General features: G+C 41.1%; 1 protein-coding gene across 14 annotated transcripts in view; it reads left to right on the top strand.

The window, feature by feature from the left end:
- dab1a (DAB adaptor protein 1a) overlaps positions 1–22,009 on the top strand; it is a 229,809-nt gene that overhangs the window by 175,801 nt on the left and 31,999 nt on the right. For all 14 annotated transcript variants that reach the window (XM_035955514.2, XM_055015355.1, XM_023286399.3 and 11 more), the window contains 2 exons: positions 15,875–16,014; positions 19,009–19,107. In XM_035955514.2, coding sequence (XP_035811407.1) covers positions 15,875–16,014; positions 19,009–19,107 — 239 coding nt within the window. The remainder of the gene's footprint in view (positions 1–15,874; positions 16,015–19,008; positions 19,108–22,009) is intronic.

Here is a 22,009-nt window from a genome sequence, read left to right as displayed (position 1 = left end):
GGATGATAATAATGTGCCAAGATACATGGCATCATGCCAACAAAGATGGGGAAGAAAGTTACAAGCAACTAAATACAGGTGGGGGAAAAAAAGATAAAAATCGACTTGTGAGTGAACGCATTATAAACCTCAAGGATACACACACTGTGTCACGATGAGTAACCTTCCTTCTAATAAACCTTCACTGAACAGCTTCAATTTCCAAATAGATGAAATCACTTTTTTTAAAGTCAAAACCCAGTGTCCAAGTGTGTTTTACATTTATTGTCACATGACATACAAGCTGAGGACCCCCAAAAGACCATAAACCTGCCCTCTTTTACCTGATTTGCTTCAAACCTCCTGCTGCACTTCCTCGGGCCCCCAGTGATGCACCAGCCAAGTTTAAAGCTGATCAGATGAACAGTTGTTGAGATGTATAAAAAACAGACAGACATACAGAGATTCCTAGATTTATAAGATTGTCATTTTGTTTGTTATTGGAAGAAAGAGAGGAAAATTCTTGTGAGATGTCAAACAGGTGGTCCAGTGTGTCCGACTGACAAACATCTGCTGCTTACTTACCTTCTGCACCATTGTAAGACAGTATAACACAGCATATTTGTAGTGATTTAAAAGTCTAATATCCATTAAATTTTGTATATGTCCTGACTGAAGTTTTCCAGAGGCTAATTAGCTTGCTAAAGTATAAACGCAGCACAATTTCACTTCAATAGGTGTTTGTTTAGGATTTAATTTAGCAAATCACAATGCAACACTAGAGTCGGTGTGTGTCCACGATTGTAGAAAGTACCTTTGTAGTTTTTTCTGTTTGTGTCACTGTGTTTTCATTCAGTTTTTTTGTTTTTTTTTTAATTTGCACATAAAAAGACCAGAAAAACAGATTGATCACAGCAGTTTGTGTGACCTAAATGTCAAGTCATGGAAGAGGAAACATCAGGTCTGTAATGTTTCCCAGATCACTACATGAAATCAACATATATGCAATATTTCCATTATGTTTTCCACATGATTTTGAATAGTTTCTAATTACATTGTCTGATTTCGCCATCTTCATTCGTAAATATTCAATGGCACCAAAAATAAAGAATTGACACAGCATTCTCCTAATATTTCTGTGACACGAGTGGAGACATACATTATTATCATAGTGTTTTGTGTACTCTGGAAGTGCTGTGAAAATGTGTGCAACATTAGGATTGAAACTGCAGATTGAATAGTGTCAGCTTGCAAGAATTTTCCTTCTTACATGCACACATACTACAGCATTCTGACAGGTGTATGCACATCATCAGATAAAACAGTATTAAATATGGGACCTCCTGGTGGCTTTGTGATTAAGACACGCACCGTCTAACTGCATGGTCTTGAGCTCAGTTCTACACTGTAACTGTCTAATAATGAAGGCAGAAGCCTGAAAAAATATTCAACAAATTCATTCCTTTCTTTGTTTAAAAAAAAAAGTACTCAACATGCAATTTACAAAGCAGCTTTAAACACAGAAGACAAGCGATTTAATTTAAGTTGACTGTGGAAAGATGTGGAAGTGATGATAGTGCGTACACAGACAGGAGATAAGAGAGTGAGAGACATGGAGAGACACTGGCAGATGGCAGAGCTTCCTTTTTTCCTTTTCATGCTGTATGATGTTCGCCAGTCCTCCTCTGCTCCATCCCTCTCTTCCAGGACCCTGGCTGAGTGAATGGAGGCAGAGGGTTCATTACGCAAGATGAGACACAGGAAGATTGAGAAGGGAAGGACAACAATTTCAAGTGATTCTGTATTTTGGCAGAGATGACAGACATGAGAGAAGGCTTTGTTCTGGCACACTCGCCTTGGCATGAAAGGAGGACTGCTGTGTTTTGAGGAGTTACCTGTGTTTCCTAATGCTTTGAAAGACGTAGTGTTCAACAGCGGAACAGACAAACGCGCAATCGCAGACGAACACACATAAGCTCACCTCCTGTTCACACAGACTGTGGGATTTAGGAAACAAATAGTTTTGACACTTTTCAGTCAGATGTGTCTTTTCGTGTTTGCACAGACTAAACAGGGTGTGTGTGTGTGTGAGTGTGTGTGAGTGTGTATTTAGTTGAGGAGAGGAATGACAAGGACAAAGTGTGTGGTGCTTTTTCTGCTGCTTTTGATGACATTGGAGGTATTTGGTGGAGGTTCACAGTGTTGGGGCATTGGAGAGCTGCTGCTTCTTCTTTTCCTGCAGCGTATGAACATTTATGCAAAGGTGGATTCGAGCTGGTGTGAGTGGCATCTTAGGGGCATCCGGTAGCGGAGGCCATGGGGTAGCTGCATCAGTGGGGCATGACAGGATGCTAGCAGCTTGTTTACATGGACCACTCTCTGATACCCTGTCAGAGCCCGGAAAACACACAGCTCACCGACAAACCCAACACGTGCACATAGATGCAGTTTCATGCACACTCGCGGGCTACGTTCCCCTTCGTTCCTGAGACCAATTACCTTGTAATTAAAGCTAGTATGAGAAACGAGCTTTACTTCCGAGGCAGAGAAAGACGGATGCTGGGGTAAGAGAGATGAGGGCTAGAAAGAGAGCTGGCCCCATACTAGCAGAGCTATTGTTGGGTTCTTATTAAATGGAGAGAATATAAAGGATGTGATGCAGTGAAAGGCTAGAGAGAAGATTAAATCACCGTATTCTCCTATAGAACATGTTTGTGTGTGTATGTTTGTAAGGTGAAATTCATTTCCTCAGATGAAAGCAGGACTCGGATGACCACATGTCTTTCACCTCAGAGTTCCATTTAGACTTTTTTTCTTAATCAACAAGGTGTGCACATACGGCGCATTATGTTTCATTTTGCTAGCATCAGCTGAGTGCTTTTTTTGAGCATGTTCTGTGGAAACAGTATGCAGTGTACAGTATGCAGGCACAGAGGAGGGAGCTCTGCTGTTGTGCTCTTTGTGGTGCATTAACCCTCTGAACCCCAAACAGTTTCTGGGCACTTTTTTTTGCTCCTGTCACATTTTTATTTGCTGTGGACTCATTTTTCACTGCAATATAGAATTCTGCACCTCTGTAGAAAGTTTTTAAGTGGCTTTTGTGCATTTTAACAAAAGTAAAATGTCAAATAAATGGATTTCTTTGATTATTTGCCTTCCAAAATAGACACAACTCTGAAACCAACATGTACAACATTTTTCAAATGTCCACAGTTGTTACCATCTCTGGAAAAAATACTGAATTTTTGTACTGTCAGTACTATACTCCTTACATTTTTAATTTCTGAATATTTGTCACGTGACTGTTGGTTGCAAATGAATTGATAACTGATGACTTCACAGTTATACCAAGAAGAGCAGATTTTTTTTGTCTTTTACAGAATCTGGTTCAAGTAAATGATCTACACATGTAGAATAAAGTGATTTTAATCAAATTTCTTATTTTAAATGTAGATGTGGTTAATTTTCCTTGCAAAACTGGAAGTTGCAAAAGGACTGTTTTTACAGTTTCTTGCTCTGATAAATGGTGGAATTTAGATTTTTCATTTTTTTATTTCTGTTTTCTTTTATAAACATACCAAGCCTTGAAAACCTGCCAGCAGGTTTTGGGGATCAGAGTTTTTTTTTTATGGCTGCAAGCATTTCCTGAAGTTCTACTTAACTGCCTAACAATATGTGAGCATAAAAAATATATTTAGCTAAGTCAGGGATGCGTACATTGTGGCTGGATGCAAAGATCAATGCCTGAAAAATAAATAACAAGCATGAAATCCATGCAGACCTCATGGCGAGTGTGGGCAAATCAAAGACAATAGTTCTTTTACAACTCATAATTATGTGGCAGATCTGAGAGATGCAGCTAGAAAATAACATCACGGTTTGTCTGGGTTTTACAAAAGAATTTTCTAGTCAACAAAACAATTATTTGTATAAACTGGCCTTTGATGAATAACCTTTTGAAGTGCTGTACCATTCAAGATTATTACCACCCAAAGAAATACTAATAAATCTAAGGAAAATCTGAATAAAGTCTAATTAAAATGACTTAAGAGTCAAAATAATCATATTTTGGCCTAATGTTTGAGTGACTTTGCATCCCAATGCAGTGCTGTTACAAATGAAACCCCACTAAATACTATACAAATTCTGTCAAACTGTGTCATATGGAACTCAGTTTTGTGTTGTTTTCCTGCTCCGTCTCCAGAAAATATCCTCATTTGGTACAGTATGATCTTAGAATGTCTGTAAAGACCCCCTTTTATTTATTTATTTTTTACAAACATTGTCTCTTGTACATCCAGAAATATCTGAATATATGTGTATGTGTGTGTGTGTGTGTGTGTGTGTTCTTCATATATCGTGACTACTGGTCATCTGATCAGCTTTAAACTTGGTGGGTATATTGCTGGGGACACGAGGAAGTGCACTGTAGAGTTTCAAGTAGTTTGGAACAATGGTGGCCATTTATGGGGTGCTCAGCAGGAAGTGGGTGGAGCTTATGTCATTTTGTTGCTAGGCAAATTTAAAAGAAAATGTATGATGTCACGTGATGATGTCCCATTCTGACAGCGGGCATTGCACAAGGTCATGTTACCTAACGTGTTATCTCCACAACTACGAGAGAATTTCAAAAGGTTGTTGGTCTCCCTCAGAAGCAAAGGGCATAACTCCCGTTTTGGGGCATGACTGTATACTATAAAGCCCTATATCACTGTCCACAAAAACTAAATTGTTTGAAGCAATTAAAGAAAAAAGGAGAGAAAAGCTTAGAGCTGCTGTCATGTTGCTCCAGGACAATGCATTCGTCCACCCGTCACATGTGTCTTTGAACTATTGCTCCATAAATCTCAGTCACCCGAGTTGCACTGTCAGATTTCTATATTTCCTAAAGTAACATCGCATTTATGCCATTTTCAGAGCATTGATGAAGTCATGCGCGCTGTGGAAGAGCTTCTCGAGGCTCCTCATGTGTGTGACCTTTTTCTGCGAAGGGATAGCGAAGCTTGATACTTGATCAAGTGCATTGAAGTTAAAGCAGACTATGCTGATAAGTAATGCAAGAACAATCATTCTCCTGTGGCATTTCCTGGTTAGCCTGAGAACTTCTTGAAGAACTTCGATTCCATATCATCAAGCACTATCGAAAGGACAGTAGGAGAAACATGGCAGATCTGTGCAGTACACCTTTACATAATGACACTGAACTGTACAGGGAAAAGTAGGAATAGAAGAAACGAACTATCTTCAAACACAAAATCTACTTGTCTGCTTAGAATATTGCGTTTAAACGTAAAGTCTTTAAAATAACATAAATGCCAATGCTGTCAAACGCTATAAAATAAGTTATTGAACCCAAGAAGCATCTGTCTTGTCTGTCTTCCTCAACTCTCACTGTACAATCAAGTTTGAAGTTTTCTGTCTGCTTTTCCAAAGTGACCTTGACAAAGGGTGTGGGTGTTTCTGAGTGTGTGAGTGCATGTGGGACGATAATGGCCAGTGTGCTGCGTCTGTCCCTGACGTATTTTTCAGCTCTAATTTGTTCTGTGTTTTCTGCAAGAGAGAATCGCTGGATGCCTCAGGACACACATGCGTGCACAGACACACACTTTCCTGCACAGGTAGCTCAGGTCTCCGGCCCCACATCTAGGCCAGAGCAGCGGGTGGCCGGGAGGTGGAGTTTGGGGAAAAGAGGGAATGAAATAGACATGGAGAGAGAAAAAACATTGATATGAGAGAGGGGGAGAAAACCTCCACTAAGGTAGTTGCTTTAGATTTCCCTGAAGTCGTAGTTTACTCGCTCTGAAGCCTCCTTTCATGGTTTTTTGTCACGCTCAACAGGTGACCCTCAGTTACAGTTTGTTGCAGTGATTATGCAGATAAATCCAATCAAGATCCACAAGCAGAGCATGCATCCGAACAAAATACATTTTTGTGTGAACCTCGCATATTACAGTACAAAAAGAAAGAGCGTCTTCATTCTGTCACCTCAATGGCAGTCATGCTGCAAATAGGACAGAAAAATGCACATCAGTCAAAGCCACACTGCTCATTTATTTGATGAGTAGCCACAGAACTTTATCACCTCATTTCACACCTGGTGTTTTCACTTTGGCAGCGGCGGTTATGTTTTAGTAACGTGCGCATATGTGTCTATGTGTATCCTCAGTCAAGTGTGAGCTTTTGCGTGCCAAATCACTCTGCCAGAATTAAGCATGGAGCTGAAGGGGGAAACTTGTTGTTTTCTTGGCACGTGCCACTTTGTGTGTTTTTAAAAGAGTCTGAGTGAGAGCTTCATCTGAACAAGTCTCTGATAGGTAAAGAAAACACCACACATATCGACTCACACACACATTCAGCAGCAGGGTTTAGAAGCAGGATTAATTGGAGAGTAACTGGCGGGTTCCCTCATGTGCTGTTGAGTGTTTGTTGGGAACCATCCCAGCTGCAGTTAAGAGCCTCTGGGTGCTTCTTCATCTCGAGCACAGTGAAACAAGCTCCACACTTTAGCAGCCTCCGCAAACAATACCGGCCTGCTGAAAGCAAATGGATGAGTCCAGATATGCGCTGCTATTGATAGCGGGATCAGCGTTTGTTCCATTAACATAATTGCTGAGGAATATTAGACATGATGCCAACAAGTTTGTGTCACAAATTAGAAATCAAAGCAAGGCCGTATGAGTTCACTTTTCTTTGCTATAGAGAGCAGCTACATCTCTCGCTTACTCAGTTACCTCAAACTAATGGCCTAAGTCTCTTATGTCTAATGAAATTAATGAACTAGACTGTTCTGCCTTGTTGGCCTTATACTTTAAAACCTTAACACATGGCTTCAGTCTTCAGCGTGGATGATCAACGTGCTTTTGAATGGAGAATAAAGCTCCATTGAGGACAACTTGAATGCAGCTGTAGGTCATCTGAAACATGGACATGTTGTAAAGTGACTGTACGAGCAAATAGGTCTAACACATCTAAATGAAAAGGGCTGGTAAAATAATAACTGTCATATGCTGGATTGTGGAAGTCCCTGAGCGTAGGAAATTGTTAGTTTTAGTAGGACTGGATGTGATTAAAAGGAAAAGTCATTTCAATACAACCTGCATGCTATTTCTGTAGTTTTCTCTTTCATTCAGTTATAATTCATGAAGTCACCTGCTCTGATCTGGGAATGCCTCAACATCGCTGAAAGGATGTTTGACAGAGTAAGAAACGCCAGATGTCAGACCATCAGACAGGTTTTAAACAAACCAACAGATCGGCTGAAAAGAAAATGGGACTGAAAGCAAACAGTGAAATTATTACCCGAACTGTGTGGTTTGAGCTAAAGGAGGAGGATCTGGCCAAGAGATTGTATGACAGTTGTTCCCACAGGTTTGGTTATCATATGATTAGCTTTGCATGTGACTGCCTGAATGCAAATCCTGCCCATTCAACTCTGAAATTACTGCATCTTATTTATGCTCTGATTTTATTCTGAAAGTTTGTATCGCTTCCAACTTGACAATTGTTGACATTCCACTCTACAAGATTGGCTGAATAATCTGTATTGATCACTGGAGACTCCCTGTCAGAGAGCACAGTCACCGGATGATGCAGAACATCTTTACAGAAAGGAAACATCACTGTAGAGCTTTTTTCCACTGCAGGAACATTCCTGTCTCTTTAGGGCAGCCTGAACCTCTGTGCATGTTCTGACTGCAAGAACCGTCCCTGTAGAATCTCTTTCAGAATCGTTTTTGGGGGAGAAAAAAGTACTTAGACCAGGCAAAGTACTTCTGAACTCATTCAAACTGCTGTGCGGGTCTTATCACTGACTGAGAAGACAAACATCCCCACCAATAATGTCAATTTCACCATGGAAGCTGACAGGACCAAGCACTGTTGTTCCTATAGGTATTGATAGGTACTTGCTTAATGATCCTGCTGAAAAGATTGTCATATTTCACATATGTCATAAATTAATATCGTCCATGAAGTCATCAGTTGAGTTGCAATGGTTGATTAATGGATGAGCTGTCAACTATTCAATTCTAACTATCTTCAATAATTATTGAGTAACACTTTGAGTAATACAAGAAAAAAGTTGAAATTCTCTGATTCCAACCTTCTATATTTGAATATTTTCTAGTTTCTTTACTCTTTTATGTACAACAAACTGACTATATTTGGGTTGTGAACCCTTTTGATGGACATTTCTCACCATGTTGTGACATTTTATTTAGACCAAACAGATCAATTAACCAAAAAAATAAACAACTGATTCATTGACAGTGAAAATATTTGCAGCTCCAATGTACAATTTATAGATTTTCTTGTTAAACTTTTACCTTCTATGCTATACGCTCAGTTTGTGTATCACATGAAGGATAAAAATAACGACTTTGAGTGTAGTCCTTTGAGTTGTAAAGGGATAAACTGTTGATAATCGGACTAAACTGTTGGTTTGTTGTGTCTGACTGCTCTTATCCTTCCCTGTCAACGTTCATTGAAGCTTTTCTGCCTTGTTCCTCGATCTCAGCTACTGACTACAATGCCATCACAAGTGAAAGAAGTGACAGCCAAAACTACAAGAATAAGTTGTAATAAGCTGTCACCCGATTTTGCTACAAAGAAGGAGGAAGAGAAAACAGGGGAGAAATAAAACAACTCTGATTTCAGTCTGTATGTAATCTATGTGTAACCCATCTGAAGGAGCAGGATCATGTAGAGTCACAGAAGGGTTGGAGGGGAGTGATGGAGGGGGCACACAGGAGGCAGGAAGTTACAGTTGCCAGGGGCGATGCTAGGGGCTTCCCCCGAAGGACCCGACGTACTGTACCAGCAGTCACCTGCCATCTATCGCCTGTGGAACTGTGTGTGTGTGTGTGTGTGTGTGTGTGTGTGTGTGTGTGTGTGTGTGTGTGTGTGTGTGTGTGTGTGTGTGAGTGAGTCAGGGGGGTTCTGCCTGTCATAACGCTCTAATCCTGAGTGACATTTATCCAGTGGAGGCTCCGCTCATTCATCCATCCATCACGTTCTATCCCTCTTTTCCATCCTTTGCTCTCCGCTTTATGTCCTTCCCTCCCTCTCTGCTTGTTGCTTCAGACAGTTATAAACCAACCATGCATACCAAGTACTATCACACACTCACACACACTCTGTAGGGTGAGGCTTTACCGTAGCATAAACAGCAGAATTCCAGATACTACAACTCTGTAGCTGGCTTTGCAGATGTGGTGAAATGTTGTATTTGTGTATGAAAGTGGACGTATGTGTGTGTTGACCTGTGAAGCAGCCGTGATTGATGTTCCACCAGATTCTTTCATTAGAGTTGTTGGTTCGGGAGGTGGGATGTGTGTAAACGTGTTCGTACACGCTTTGGTTTCTGTGTGAGTGTCGTAAAGCCTGTGTGTGTCATTGTGCGTGTCTGTGGAGAAGCCATGACAGATGAAACGGAAGATTCTTTCATTAGTTGTGTTTGAAGCTCTGCGGGGTCACAGCAATAGCAGACATTTAATTACAGCAGACTGAACGCTTTCCCTGCTGACGCACATACACACACACACACACACACACACACACACACACACACACACTTATTCACTCACTCACTCACTCACTCACTCACTCACTCACTCACTCACTCACAGGGAGGTCTTTCATGGAACATGCTCCCAAAAGGTAATAATATAAACCTCTCAGCAGGAGGACTAACCCTGGACCTTTACTACCTTTTTCTTTCTTTCTCCCCCTCTTGGCCTTTCTCTCCCTCTGTCTCTCTCCCTCCGTCTCTCTCCCTCCCGTGTGCTAAGTATAGCAGCAGTAATGGTGATGGATGCAGATGGAGCGAGCAGGTCTTAAATGTCAAGCTCAAATGAAAACCGCTGTTCCAGTGAGACAAAAGCAGCTGGACACATCCAGTGTTATTTAACACTCATGTAGATGCAAACACACACACACACGCACGCACACACACACACACACACACACACACACACACAGATGAATGAAGTCCTGCATGGTGCAGACTGTGTACAGGAAAATAATCAAGTTGTATATTTTCAGTAAAATAAACAAGCAAAATGGGATCTGTGCACAGTTTTCATAAGAGATTTGCAATATAGCCAAAATTAGGTTTCTTTGTTTTACTATTAAATGAGTATAGTTGTTATATTTATGTAATAAAAGTATTTCATCAAAGAATGATTTAAATTCCTAACTAGGACTGCACGATATTGGAACAAAAACTGATGCTGAGATTTTTGATTTTCTGCAATATATATGCACTGCCTGTCCAAAAAATAAAATAGTCACCACCTGGATTTAACTAAGCAAATAGGTAAGAGCCTTTCATTGAATAGTTACTGCACTGATGAATATGTTTCAGCTGCAACAACTTATTTAACCCTAGCTGATGCAGTGAATAGCTTCTCTTTTCTAAACAACCATGTGGGAAGACATATCCTGTGGTCATGGAAAAGATGTTAATCTGTTTCAGAAGGGTCAAATTATTGGCCTGCATCAAGCAAAGAAAACAGCTAAGGAGATTTTTGAAATACTAAAATCAGGTTAAGAACCGTCCAACACATTATTAAAACCTGGAAGGACAGTGGTGAAGAAGAAATGTGGTCAGAACAAACTCTTGGATAATCTTGATCAAAAATCACTTAAACATTCGGTGAAATCGTATCATAAGAAATCAACAGTAGAACTCACAGGTATGTTTAATAGTGAAAGTAAGAGCATTTCCACATACGCAATGCAAAGGGAACTTATGGAATTGGGACTAAACAGCTGTGTAACCCTAAAAAAACCACTGATCAATGAGCCTAATCTGAAAAAAAGGCTTCAACTTGCTATGGAGTATAAAGATTGGACTCTGGAACAATGGAAAAATGTCATATGATCTGATGAGTCCAGATTTACCCTGTTCCAAAGTGATGGACGCATCAGGGTAAGAAGAGAGGCTGATGAAGTGATGAACTCATCATGGCTAGTGTCTACCAGCCTGTGGGGGTTATGGTTATGATCTGGGGTTGGTCAGGTTCAGCAATGTTATGTTCTCAAAGAATGAGGTCAGCTGACTACCTGAAGATACTGAATGACCAGGTCTTTCCATCAGTGGAGTTATTCTTCCCTGATGATATGGACATGTTCTGAGATGACGATGCCAGGATTCATGGGGCTCACATTGTGAATGAGTGGATCAGGGAGCATGATGTGCTGGAGAAGACTTTGCGCAGTGATCTAATTCTCCCATCAGTACAAGATCTTGGCAGGAAATTAATCCAACTCTGGACAGAAATAAATGCTGTGACATTGCAGAAGCTTATCAAAAATAATGCCACAGTGAATATATGCCATACTCAAAGCTCAAGGCAATCCAACAAAATATTAGCGTGTGCGACTTTTTGCCATATTGCTACATGAAAAATGAAGACATTTTCACAAGACGACTTGAATAACTTTATGGTGGTGATTTAAATGGTCAAACATATTAGTCATTTATAGGAATGTAATGATCCTACTGCTGAAATTGGGGCTGCAGATTAGGGATTTTAAATATACATCTGTTAACATGAAGAATTGTGGATAAAACAGCTGTAAGATGTTCCACTGGGATGTAAAATTACTACTTTAATGAATAGCAGTTTCATTTAATGCTCATTTGCTGGCCTGTGGTCAAGAAGCCACATAAACGTCTAGTCATGGTACTCCTTTACTAGCTAAACTTCCTTAATGCTCTGTGCATGCCAACCGTTGTATTATCAAAGAAAGTGGTTTTGAGTACTAGCAGATACTAAATATGAAATGACTGATTGAATCGAGAGCAAAAAAAACCCCAACAAAAAACAGTTATGTTGCCTTGAATTGTGCCAACAACTGAAAGACACTGCCGACGGAGCACCTGTTTTTCGTCAACATCATCTGCTCTGTAGTTGAAATATTTCCATACAAGTGATGCTGTGTCTGTTTCTGCAAACATATCTTTCTTCTCAATGTGTCTCTCCTATTCCTGACTCATTTCTCTGTGCACATGTGGAGCCTGCATGTCAACAAACTCCCTGTCTTGTGAATAAAGTGAAAAATAGCGAATTGGTCTATTCAAGAGTCCTTGATTCGGTGTAAATTATGTTCTGTCAGACAGATTTCTTTTGTAGATTATTCATGGAAAATGAGAACTGTGAGAGTTTTCTTTTTGTACCAAGTAGCAGAAAAACGTTGTAGAATAATTTGCTTTTTTTTCATTGTGCCTCCTGTGCTTGTATTATACATTGTGTCCTCTTTTGTCTTCCTAAAATAGCTTTAACTTTGAATCATGTCACTCTCCACTGACTAAATTATCAGCTTGTTCCAGCCCTTCATTAAATTTACTTCGTGATATGACTGAGAAATACTCAAGCTGCCACCTTTTTCTCCTTTGATAAGTCATTTATATTACAGTTTTTTTTGGATTCATACCCAAGATTTGGTGAATTTTACAGGCATACCATGATATGGAAATGTTGTAGATGTTTTCATACTTTACAAATTTCAAGAATATTCAGCCTGACAAATGACATACGCACTTTACTTTGGATAAGGTTAGGATGCATAAGCATAAGTTTTTTTTCTTTTTATTAACCCCCCCACAGACAGACAGACACACACACGTTGAAATGCTGTTTGTGATGATTCTGCATTTACAAGTACAACTTTAAAGGTATTCTGGAGTTCTTGAGCATCAGCGCTCTGATGTTTTTACAAGAGACTCTGTTATGTTTGCTTTGTGCAAATGTATGAGAATGCACATATTGGTGAATGTTTATGCGCATTCGTCAATACACACGTTTCACGCGACTGTTTCAATTTTAATGAAGGCAATATTTAAATGTCTTCAGACGTACGTTTAATCGTTGCACAGAACAGTCCTCTGGTGGTTTAATCATTCACTCTCATCTCAGCCCAACTGAGACGCGACACAATAGAAAGCTGTTCGCTCTTACTCTCTCTAAAATAAGGACAGATATTCTTCAGCTCCTTTGTCTCCCAGGACTTTGAGGCAGACAGTCGTGATTTACTCCGAGTAAGACTGATTGTGTGTTTGTTCAATGATTCAGAGGCATGAATTCATCCACACCATATTTGTGTGCCTCTCTCTCTGTGTGGGTGTTATTTTTTTAATCAATGGAAAATAAAGTGATGCATGTGCCCATCTTTCCTTCACGCGGGACAAGAATTCTCAGACAAATGAATATTCGCAAACATGATCTCTGGCAGCCTTGGACTCAGAAAATTTGCTATTTGAGGGTTTTTACAGCGAGGGCTATTATCACAAGGACTAACCCACCATGAGAATCTGGCTGTATTCTGTGATAATGAGGCCTTTTCCAGCCTTAAATCTCTTTAAAGACCCCCTCCGGGAAAGACCTTTTTTTAACCTTGTTAACATTTCTATATGGTGATTTTTATATGCTAGAAAACACGTAATGGGTGAAATAAGCAGTCAGTACAGTGGCTTCCACCTTGAAACTGCAGTGTACGCATGTTAGTCTCAAAAACACAGATTGAGACTTCCAGGGTTTCAAATGTAACAAACCCAAGGAACCAATCCTGTCAACTTGCAGGGTGGGGCTTTATGTGTCGTTTCTCTTCTTCAGAATCACTGTCTGGTTTATACATATGTGGCTGAATTACTGAACTAGGACCCCGCACTTGCCTCCATGTGCATCATGACAGAAATCCTGAAGATCCTCGGAACTGTTCTGTGGTCAGTGCTTCAAATAGGTGGAGGTGGTCTGGGACAAAGTTGTGGAAAGCCCATCTAATGGTATGTGTCCACAGGAGCAGCAACATTTGCATGCTTGGTAGGTGTACAACTAGGCACCGTCTCTATAGAGGATTAAAAGGTGCTCTACAACAAGACTCTTACACAGACTGCATCCTGCAACAACTGTGCAAACACTGTCTGCACCTTATTGGGCGAACGTTTAAATCATGGGCTGTCTGCTCCTACATTTCAGACCAGACAAACATGGTGGCTCATTTGGAAACTTTCATCTATATTACAAAAACAGTTCACCAAAATGTGTTTCGAGAAACATTTGAGGCATGCATCTGCTAAATCGTTCTTCGTTTCCGATCAAAACCTCTACATTTAAAAGTTTTTCGGGAGTTTCAAGCGATGTAGAGTGGCAGCCAGACCCTTTCATTTGCACAAGGTAGCTGTGACGTCAACTTTGTGCAAATTAGGAGTGGTAAACATAACAACTCTGCCTCTCGAAATCTTACCAAGTGCTACCAGAATGCATTGCAGGGCTGCTTACATAGACATGAATGGAACGTGCTGAAGTGACGGATCTTGTTTGCACATACAAGGGCAAATGTTGCTCCCTGCTGGTTGCAGATTCCACCAGTGGAGGTCTAGCGCTCCTCGGAAGACCTGCATGCAGCCACAGGGCTCCATTATCAAGCTGTGACAGGCTGTTCATGAGAGGGAGCCCGCCTGGAGGTTGAGTTTTTGTTTTGTTTTTTTCATGACAGTTTACATCAAATGCATTTAAATGGAGCTATTAAACATTTTATCAAACAACCGTCTTATTAAGTGAAGTACATATTGCTGTACGATAGGCAACTGTTTTCAACTATTGTAGTGTTACAATTTGCCCTTGTGACGTGTAGTTTTACAATTTGATTGAAGTTGGTTAGCTGGAGAGCTGAAGGGTTGGACAATGGTGCAGAGGTTAGCAATGTTACCTCATAAGCTAAATCTACAGGTCGACCATCTTTGGAGTTTGCCTGTTCTCCAAGGTTGAATCTGTGACTTTAAAGGGATTCTCCAACCCCTAAAAATCTGTGTCCGTATGATTTAGCGGATGCAGATGCAGATGTGTATAGTTAAGGGGCAAGCAGGCAAAGTTGAGGCAGGTGGAAGAATAAAGTTGGACAAAAATGAGTCAATAGCGCCACACAACATGATGCGCTCGTCTGTGGTTAAAGGCTTCGCATCTATTATGCTGCAATGCTGTAGGGACTTGGTGTGAATGGAGGGAGTGTAGAAGAACGAGGAAAGGAGGAGTGGGACCTCTCCATCACTCCGACTATGACCTTCCAAGAGTCACGCTGTTATGGAGTACAGAACTAATGCCTCAATATATTATCTGAATATGCTGCATTATCATTATGCCTCTCCCTCTCGCTATCACTCTCGCAGTGTTTCACTCACACACACACACTCAAAGACACAATGCAGGGAGGTGCACTAGTGTTTCTCTGCACAGAAATTCGATGATGAAATGTTTGCACACTGCAGGTCAGAGATAGAGAAACAGAATGGAAGAGCAAGGCACAAAGAGAGCCAGTTTAGCCTTATGAGTAGCTACTCTCCTGCTGCTCTCTGCTGCTCTGTGCTGGGTGTGAAGTGGAATGCAGGAGATAACATAGAGACTTCCTGGACAAGAGCAAGGTCAACACATGCGCGCCATCGCCGACACTCACTAATGCATGCGCACAATGCCGACAATCTGGTACACAATGGCAAGTGAGCAGAGAGGGAGTACTGCAGGAGACGGGGAGATAAGAGCGAAATGTCACACCATTATTTTGTAGGAGAAATGGCTGAAGAGGAGACGAGCCACAGTTTCAGCTCATCCTGCTCAACATCATCGATTCATGTGTGCGAGTATATTGACTTGTGCCATTCACGTGATACCACAGTTCAGTGTCTGTGATCCGAGTTAGCCGCGTAACAAGATGTTGCTAACATCCCTACTTTGACCTGTACCACGGTTGTTTTTCAGAAAGATTACTGTTGAAGTCTTTTGTGGTCCGTGTGATTGATGATCCCGAGGTAATAGCACTTGGTCTGAGGTAGATTGAGGTCCTTGACTTGAAGATGTACTGTGGCCTGCAGACTGAGTGTGTATGTGTGTGTCCGCAGGGCAGGATCGCAGCGAGGCAGCTCTCATCAGGCGTTTTAAGGGCGATGGCGTCCGCTACAAGGCCAAACTCATCGGCCTGGACGAGGTTACTGCCGCCCGTGGAGACAAACTCTGTCAGGACTCGATGATGAAGCTCAAGGTAAGAAAAAAGTCTTTCTCCTCCTCTTTTTCTTCTGTTGATGCAACTCAAATTAGGAATTAAGTTGTTCTTTTAATTTACTGCTTAACTCTCTGATCTCCAAGCAGTTTTGGGGTGTTTTTGTTCCTTACACTGACTTTTCACTGCAATGTAAAGACATATGCCTCTATGGAAACGGCACAAGCATGGCTAGATGCAGATAGAATAAAAAACGTCTTTTGTGCAACTTATAAATCCTAAAAAAAAACTAAAGTTAGAATTATTGTAATACTTATTTTGTACAAATTGAAAAAACCTGGAATCAACATGTACAACATTTTCCAAGTGACCGCATCTGTTACTGATACTGGCAACAAATGGTGACTCTGTATACTATAGATATTTTACTGCTTACCTCTTTAATTTGTTTCCATACTTACTTGTTATCGGTTCATTGTGTACACACCGTGCAGTTCTGCCTAGTTCAGCTTAAAAGTCCTTGAATTTTTGTCACAGGACTGTTTGCAGTTGACTCAGTAATTTCTTCCTGGTTCTGTTGAGGAGTGCAGAATTTTCTATTTTTTATGGGATCTTATTACAGTAAATAGTTCAATTTTCAGAACTGAAACATGTAGAATAAAACGATTTTCATGCAATATTACACTTTTAAGCTAGAACTAGGCGATTTTTTCCACAGATGAGTAGTTCAAGTGCTGTCAGAAAGTTGAAAATCAAATATTTCTTCTGTTTTTACAGTTTCTAGCTCTGATAAATAGTATAATTTTGATATTTTTAAATGTTTTTTTGTGTTTACTTTATTAAACTTGCCGACCGGTTTTAAGGGTCAGAGAGTTAAAGCTCGCTACAAACAAAAAGTTTGCTAGTGGCATGAAATCACAAACTCTGGAGGACGTCAGCGCCAACAGCTACATGAAGCTTTGTGACCCATAAAAACCCACTGAACATCAATCGCCATTGCAGTTTTCGGTCCATGAATAGTTCGACTTCATGCATATTCTAAAGTTCAACATTTTCGTACATCGCAGCATAAATGCGCCTCTGTGTGTATGTGCATCCATGAGGAGTTTGTTGCAGTTTTTCTATGCAAATTGCCAGAGGAGAGAAGTGGAGGAAGAAAGATGTAGAGAAAAAACAGGGATGATATAATTTATTGGGACGACAATGATCAGTGAAAGAGGAAGCGGGGAGGTTAGCCATATGGATGAGAAGGGGATTGGGGTGAATGTCTCATTTGCAAGGACAGGAACAATTAGAGGGAGAGGTAGACAGATGGGGCAGTTAGCAGAGAGGAGATCACATATAGGAGGGGAATAATTTGGATGATAGGTGAGAGAGAGATGAGCAAGAATAAAGATGAAGAGAAATAGGCCATTTGTATTCATTTATAAATAAAGTCCTAATGAACAACCTCGTTTTGGGAAATAATTGATTGCAATGTGCATATGAAAAGCCAACTTCTAGTTTCTGTTACACTAGAAATGCTGCTCAAATGTCACATCTTTAAACAAAGCCTAGATTTAGCTTTTTTTCTCCACAAATATATACTGAAAGAGCCTCAGCGTGAAGACTAGCTTTTAATTATTAATTGTCCTTTAACTCATACTGCAGGAGATATTGAAATGAAAAAAAATTACATTTTGTTTACGTGTGGTGAAAACTCTATCTAGCGGAGACCTGTAAGGGTGAGAACAGGATAGACAGCTCATTGATCAAACAGCTCCCCTCCTCCTCATTTATTCAGACAGGAAATCCATCAAGTCTTTTTCTCTGATCTCTCCACCTCCTCTCTCATACAGCTCCTCCCTTTCCTCGCCCGACTCCTTCATCACTGTGGTCTCGCGCCGCTCTTTTCTTGTCCTTTTGTGACTCATCTATGCAAATGGAGGAGGGGGGAATGTTAAGGGGGACTTCCAGCCTTGGATACAGTTGTAGTATGTCATTATATGTTCGGTGCGCTCAAGAGCACGTGTTATCGGGAGATGACATTTTCCATAATGCCTTTCAATATTCTAAGATATACAATAACAAAGCAGCAAGAAAGCAAACCTAGCTTGACAGTAGACAGTTGTTTGATGAATGTTTTTTATGTTTCTATGTTAAAGGTCAAAAAATTAGATTTTGCCAGAAGTTGTTCTGTCAAAATCAAGTTTTTTGACCCTGGTGACATGCCCCTCTGGTGTTTTATATATGCTAGAAAACATATATAGAGCACAATAAGGAGTCAGCACCAAGGCTTAGAGTTTTGACAGTGTAGCTACTGATGACAGAAACACAGATTTAGGCTTTTAGGGCTTCGTGCATAGCAAACCCAAGAAACCAATCGTGTCAGATTTGCAGGGTGGGGCTTTCAGTGCCAATATTCCTCATCAGAATCGATTTCCCAATTCTATAATTACTATTGCAGTTGCCATAGTGTAATGTAAAGTAGCTATACAATGTTTGAGCAACAGTGTAAATTAACTTCAGATAACTCCAAATATCAGAATCCAATCTTTTTTCCTAGTTAAAAATACTGTGTGTGTGCCCCTAAAATGTATGTTTCTGCCATTACTCATAAATGTATTCTTTATTGTAGTCTTACTTCTTTGTTGGACCAGGCAGTGTATGCAGGTGCATGATTTATCAGCTGTAATTTAGTACTTGAGTTTCAGGGAAAAGTTTTTCCAATTCATGATCACACAAACAATCATAAGGACAACTGAGGTCACTGTAGGTGGAAAAAGTGAATGAATTTCTCTCTCTGTCACTGTAAACTGACTGATTTTAAGGGAATGCCAATGCATGTTGTTTGCATCTGATTTAGCAGAAAGACTTTAATTGACAGTTATTGACAGGTAATAGAAAAATGAATAATTCAACAAGGAAACGATCTTTTAGATGCAGAGGAGAGGCTCCTTATGGACATTTCCTTGACGCCTTCTGTGTGTTTCTACTGTGCCTTTAACATGGTTGTTTTCTCCACGTCGGTGTTTGTGTGTGTCTTTCCATCCTCAGGGCATAGCTGCAGGAGCGCGGTCTAAAGGCGAACACAAACAGAAGGTGTTTCTGACCGTTTCCTTTGGAGGGATCAAGATCTTTGATGAGAAGTCAGGGGTAAGCTCTGAAACAAATGTGGGCCTGTTTGTTTGTGTGTGTGTGTGTGTGTGTGTGTGTGTGTGTGTGTGTGTGTGTGTGTGTGTGTGTGTGTGTGTGTGTGTGTGTGTGTGTGTGTGTGAGTGTGAGTGCATGTGTGTGTGCTCCTGCATGCAGCATTTTCTGTGTGTGCGTGCGCATTTGTGTTTCCTCTGTTAATGAGGCATCTCCATGAGAGGGAGGGGCCCCTGGGGAAATCAGGAGGCCCTAATTGAAACCCTGAGAACAAGGCCTCAGTAGATGAGAGAACATGGCTATCCCATTGTCTGCCTCTATGCAAACAGCGGCAACGCTGGTTTCATATTATGCTGCAGGATTATACATTTTCCATCTTACATGGCTCCTTTTCTGGCTGACCGATGGGATCTGTACAGACTTCACTGTCCGTCTGCTATCATTCTCCACGGATTTTTTTTCTTTTTTTTTTCAAATTTATACCCTGAACAGCCACAACAAAAAAAACACCTGCCTAATATTGGATAGATGCCCTTCATGCTGCCAAAATCAGCCTTGACCCATAAGGGCATGGATACAGGACCTGTAGGAGTCTCCTGTGGTGTCTGACAGCAGGACGTTGGCAGCAGATCCTTTGGGTTTTGCCGGTGAGGTCTCAGTGGTTCTGGCTTGTTCTGCCGCATCCCACAGATACTCAGTCAGATTGAGATCTGGGGAATTTTGAAGCCAAATTAGCACCTTGGACTCTTTGTTATACTCCTTAAACTATTTCTAAGCAGTTTTTTGGTGTGCTGGAGAGTGCATTGTCCTGCTGGGGGGTGCCGTTGCCATGGGAGAAGTCTTGTTCTGGTTTCGGTGGTCAAAGCAGCACCAACATGAATGGTTTCCCTGCAGAGCATTGCAGTTTAATGAGATGATCAATGTTATACAATTCATCTGTCAGTGGTTTTAATGTTGTGGCTGTTGTGTCTTTTTCTCTGTCAGTTAGTCTGCAAAGCATTTTCCTCAGTGTCTGATAAAAGCTTGAATCCTTGCAAAAACAAAAAGCTGTAAACATACAGGACTTTTTCTTGGCTTCTCTTGACATCTCAGAGATTCATGACAATAGGAGCAGTCATAAACAGAGGGCACTCAGTGGGCAACTCAGAATTAATTATTAGAATACTGTTTCAGGGTGCTTGTAGCTCACGGGAAAGTGACCACAAGTGCCAGGTGATTTCTTTTTAAATGTTCTTCCTCAAGGATCCTCTGACATGTAATATCGTGGTTCAATTCCCCAAGTGGCCATACCTGTCACTGTATCCTTGAGCAAGACGTATAACGCTCACCCTTGCCAGTATATGGGCTCTCTGGTCACTAAACAGGCCATTGTCCCTTCTTTTTGTTTTAATGATGGAGAATTAGAGTCCCATTAAATTCCAGAAACGTGTAAAAAAAAATCTGTCTTTGCAAAAAATCGATTTAAGGTGCTTGGCTCTGTTTGCTCGTTGTAGCCCAGCAAAGATCCTCCGTGCATGTTAGGTTTTTATATTCGTTTTGGCAGCTGGAGCAGAACAGCCTTGTTTTTAAAACATAATACAGCATCTGTTGTTGTTTATGTTGCGTAAATATGCAGCGTGAGCCGTCAGTTTCGCTCTGTTCTGTGTGACTGTGAGCGGGTCTCATTGTGAGCGTAGTGTGGTTTAGATGCGGGATGAAGCTCACTGCTCCGCATCTAACTTTAGCGGCTGACATGGTAAGCCGAAGATTTACACCTCGGCAGCAGCTTGGATATCACTGAATATGTGCATGTGCAACCAGCAGTAAGTCAAAAGTGCCTCAACTAGCAGGACGCACTAAGCAGTGGCCACCCACATGGCAGCCATATTGGATGCAGCCACACTCATCTATCACCAGGCTAATTCCACAAGCCTCCCTTTATAACCCTCATAACCCTTAGGCTCATCCCCCTTCTTCATTTTTCTAAATTTGTTCAATGAAAGTGGGATAAAGAGAAAAAAATAAGACATGGATGCAAAAGTAGAGAATCAGAGAGGTGAAGCTGTAGAAAAGGGCAAGAGAGAGAAGGTGAGAGGAAACAAGGATGTGAAAAAGACTGATAGAGGAATGATGTGACAGAGAGACGGAGACAGACTGATACAGAGTTAGAGGGATACGTGGAGAATCAGTGAGCATATGTCAAAGTAAAGCTCTCTACAGGGAGACCTTGTCCTCTGTCTCCGCACATTAATATTAAGTATAGAGATATGCAGTCCTTACTATCAGTCCTTCAACCACTCCTAATGGCAAAGGAGGGAGGGAGGAAGAGAGAGACAGAAAGAGAGAATGACTCTGCTGAGGTTCAGGGATCTTGACAGTCTCATTCCCCTCCTGTGCATCAGTCAGCCAGATGGGCGGATGGATGTATGGGTGAACGAATGGATGGATGGCCTCTCTCTTGGAGGAGGGAAGGTCGTGCGGGATGGAGGGAGGTGGTGCTTGAGATGGAGGAGAAGAAGAAGGGAGACATTAATCTAACAGAGGGCAGGCCAGCATGTCTCTCTTTCTGTCAGCTGCTCGCACAAGACACACACATGCGTAGACACGTGTGCAGTAACCTCTTCAGCCCTTTTTGCCAGTCTCAGTGGGGCCACTGCACAACGTCGGGTCAAGAACTTGCATCGGTGAAGGGCTGAGCTCGTCAGTCCGACTGCTGCTCCTTTGGAGAGTTAAGTCGAGGCTATCAAATTAAGCCTGTTCAGCCAACAGGAAAGACTATGCAAAAAAAAAAAAAAAAAAACAGAGTATGCTGCCATATGATGCCAGACTCCTCCGTATTTTCAACTGGGATCCTATCAGATGTCACTGCATGTTGACAAACTACATTTGCAATATTAATTAAAAGGAGGGGACAGGGGAATGAAAAGGG

This window comes from Amphiprion ocellaris, chromosome 2 (genome assembly GCF_022539595.1).
Source record: "Amphiprion ocellaris isolate individual 3 ecotype Okinawa chromosome 2, ASM2253959v1, whole genome shotgun sequence".
Classification (NCBI taxonomy): domain Eukaryota; kingdom Metazoa; phylum Chordata; class Actinopteri; family Pomacentridae; genus Amphiprion; species Amphiprion ocellaris.
Note: the sequence above shows the minus strand (reverse complement) of the source record. Positions and strands in the feature narration are given on the sequence as shown.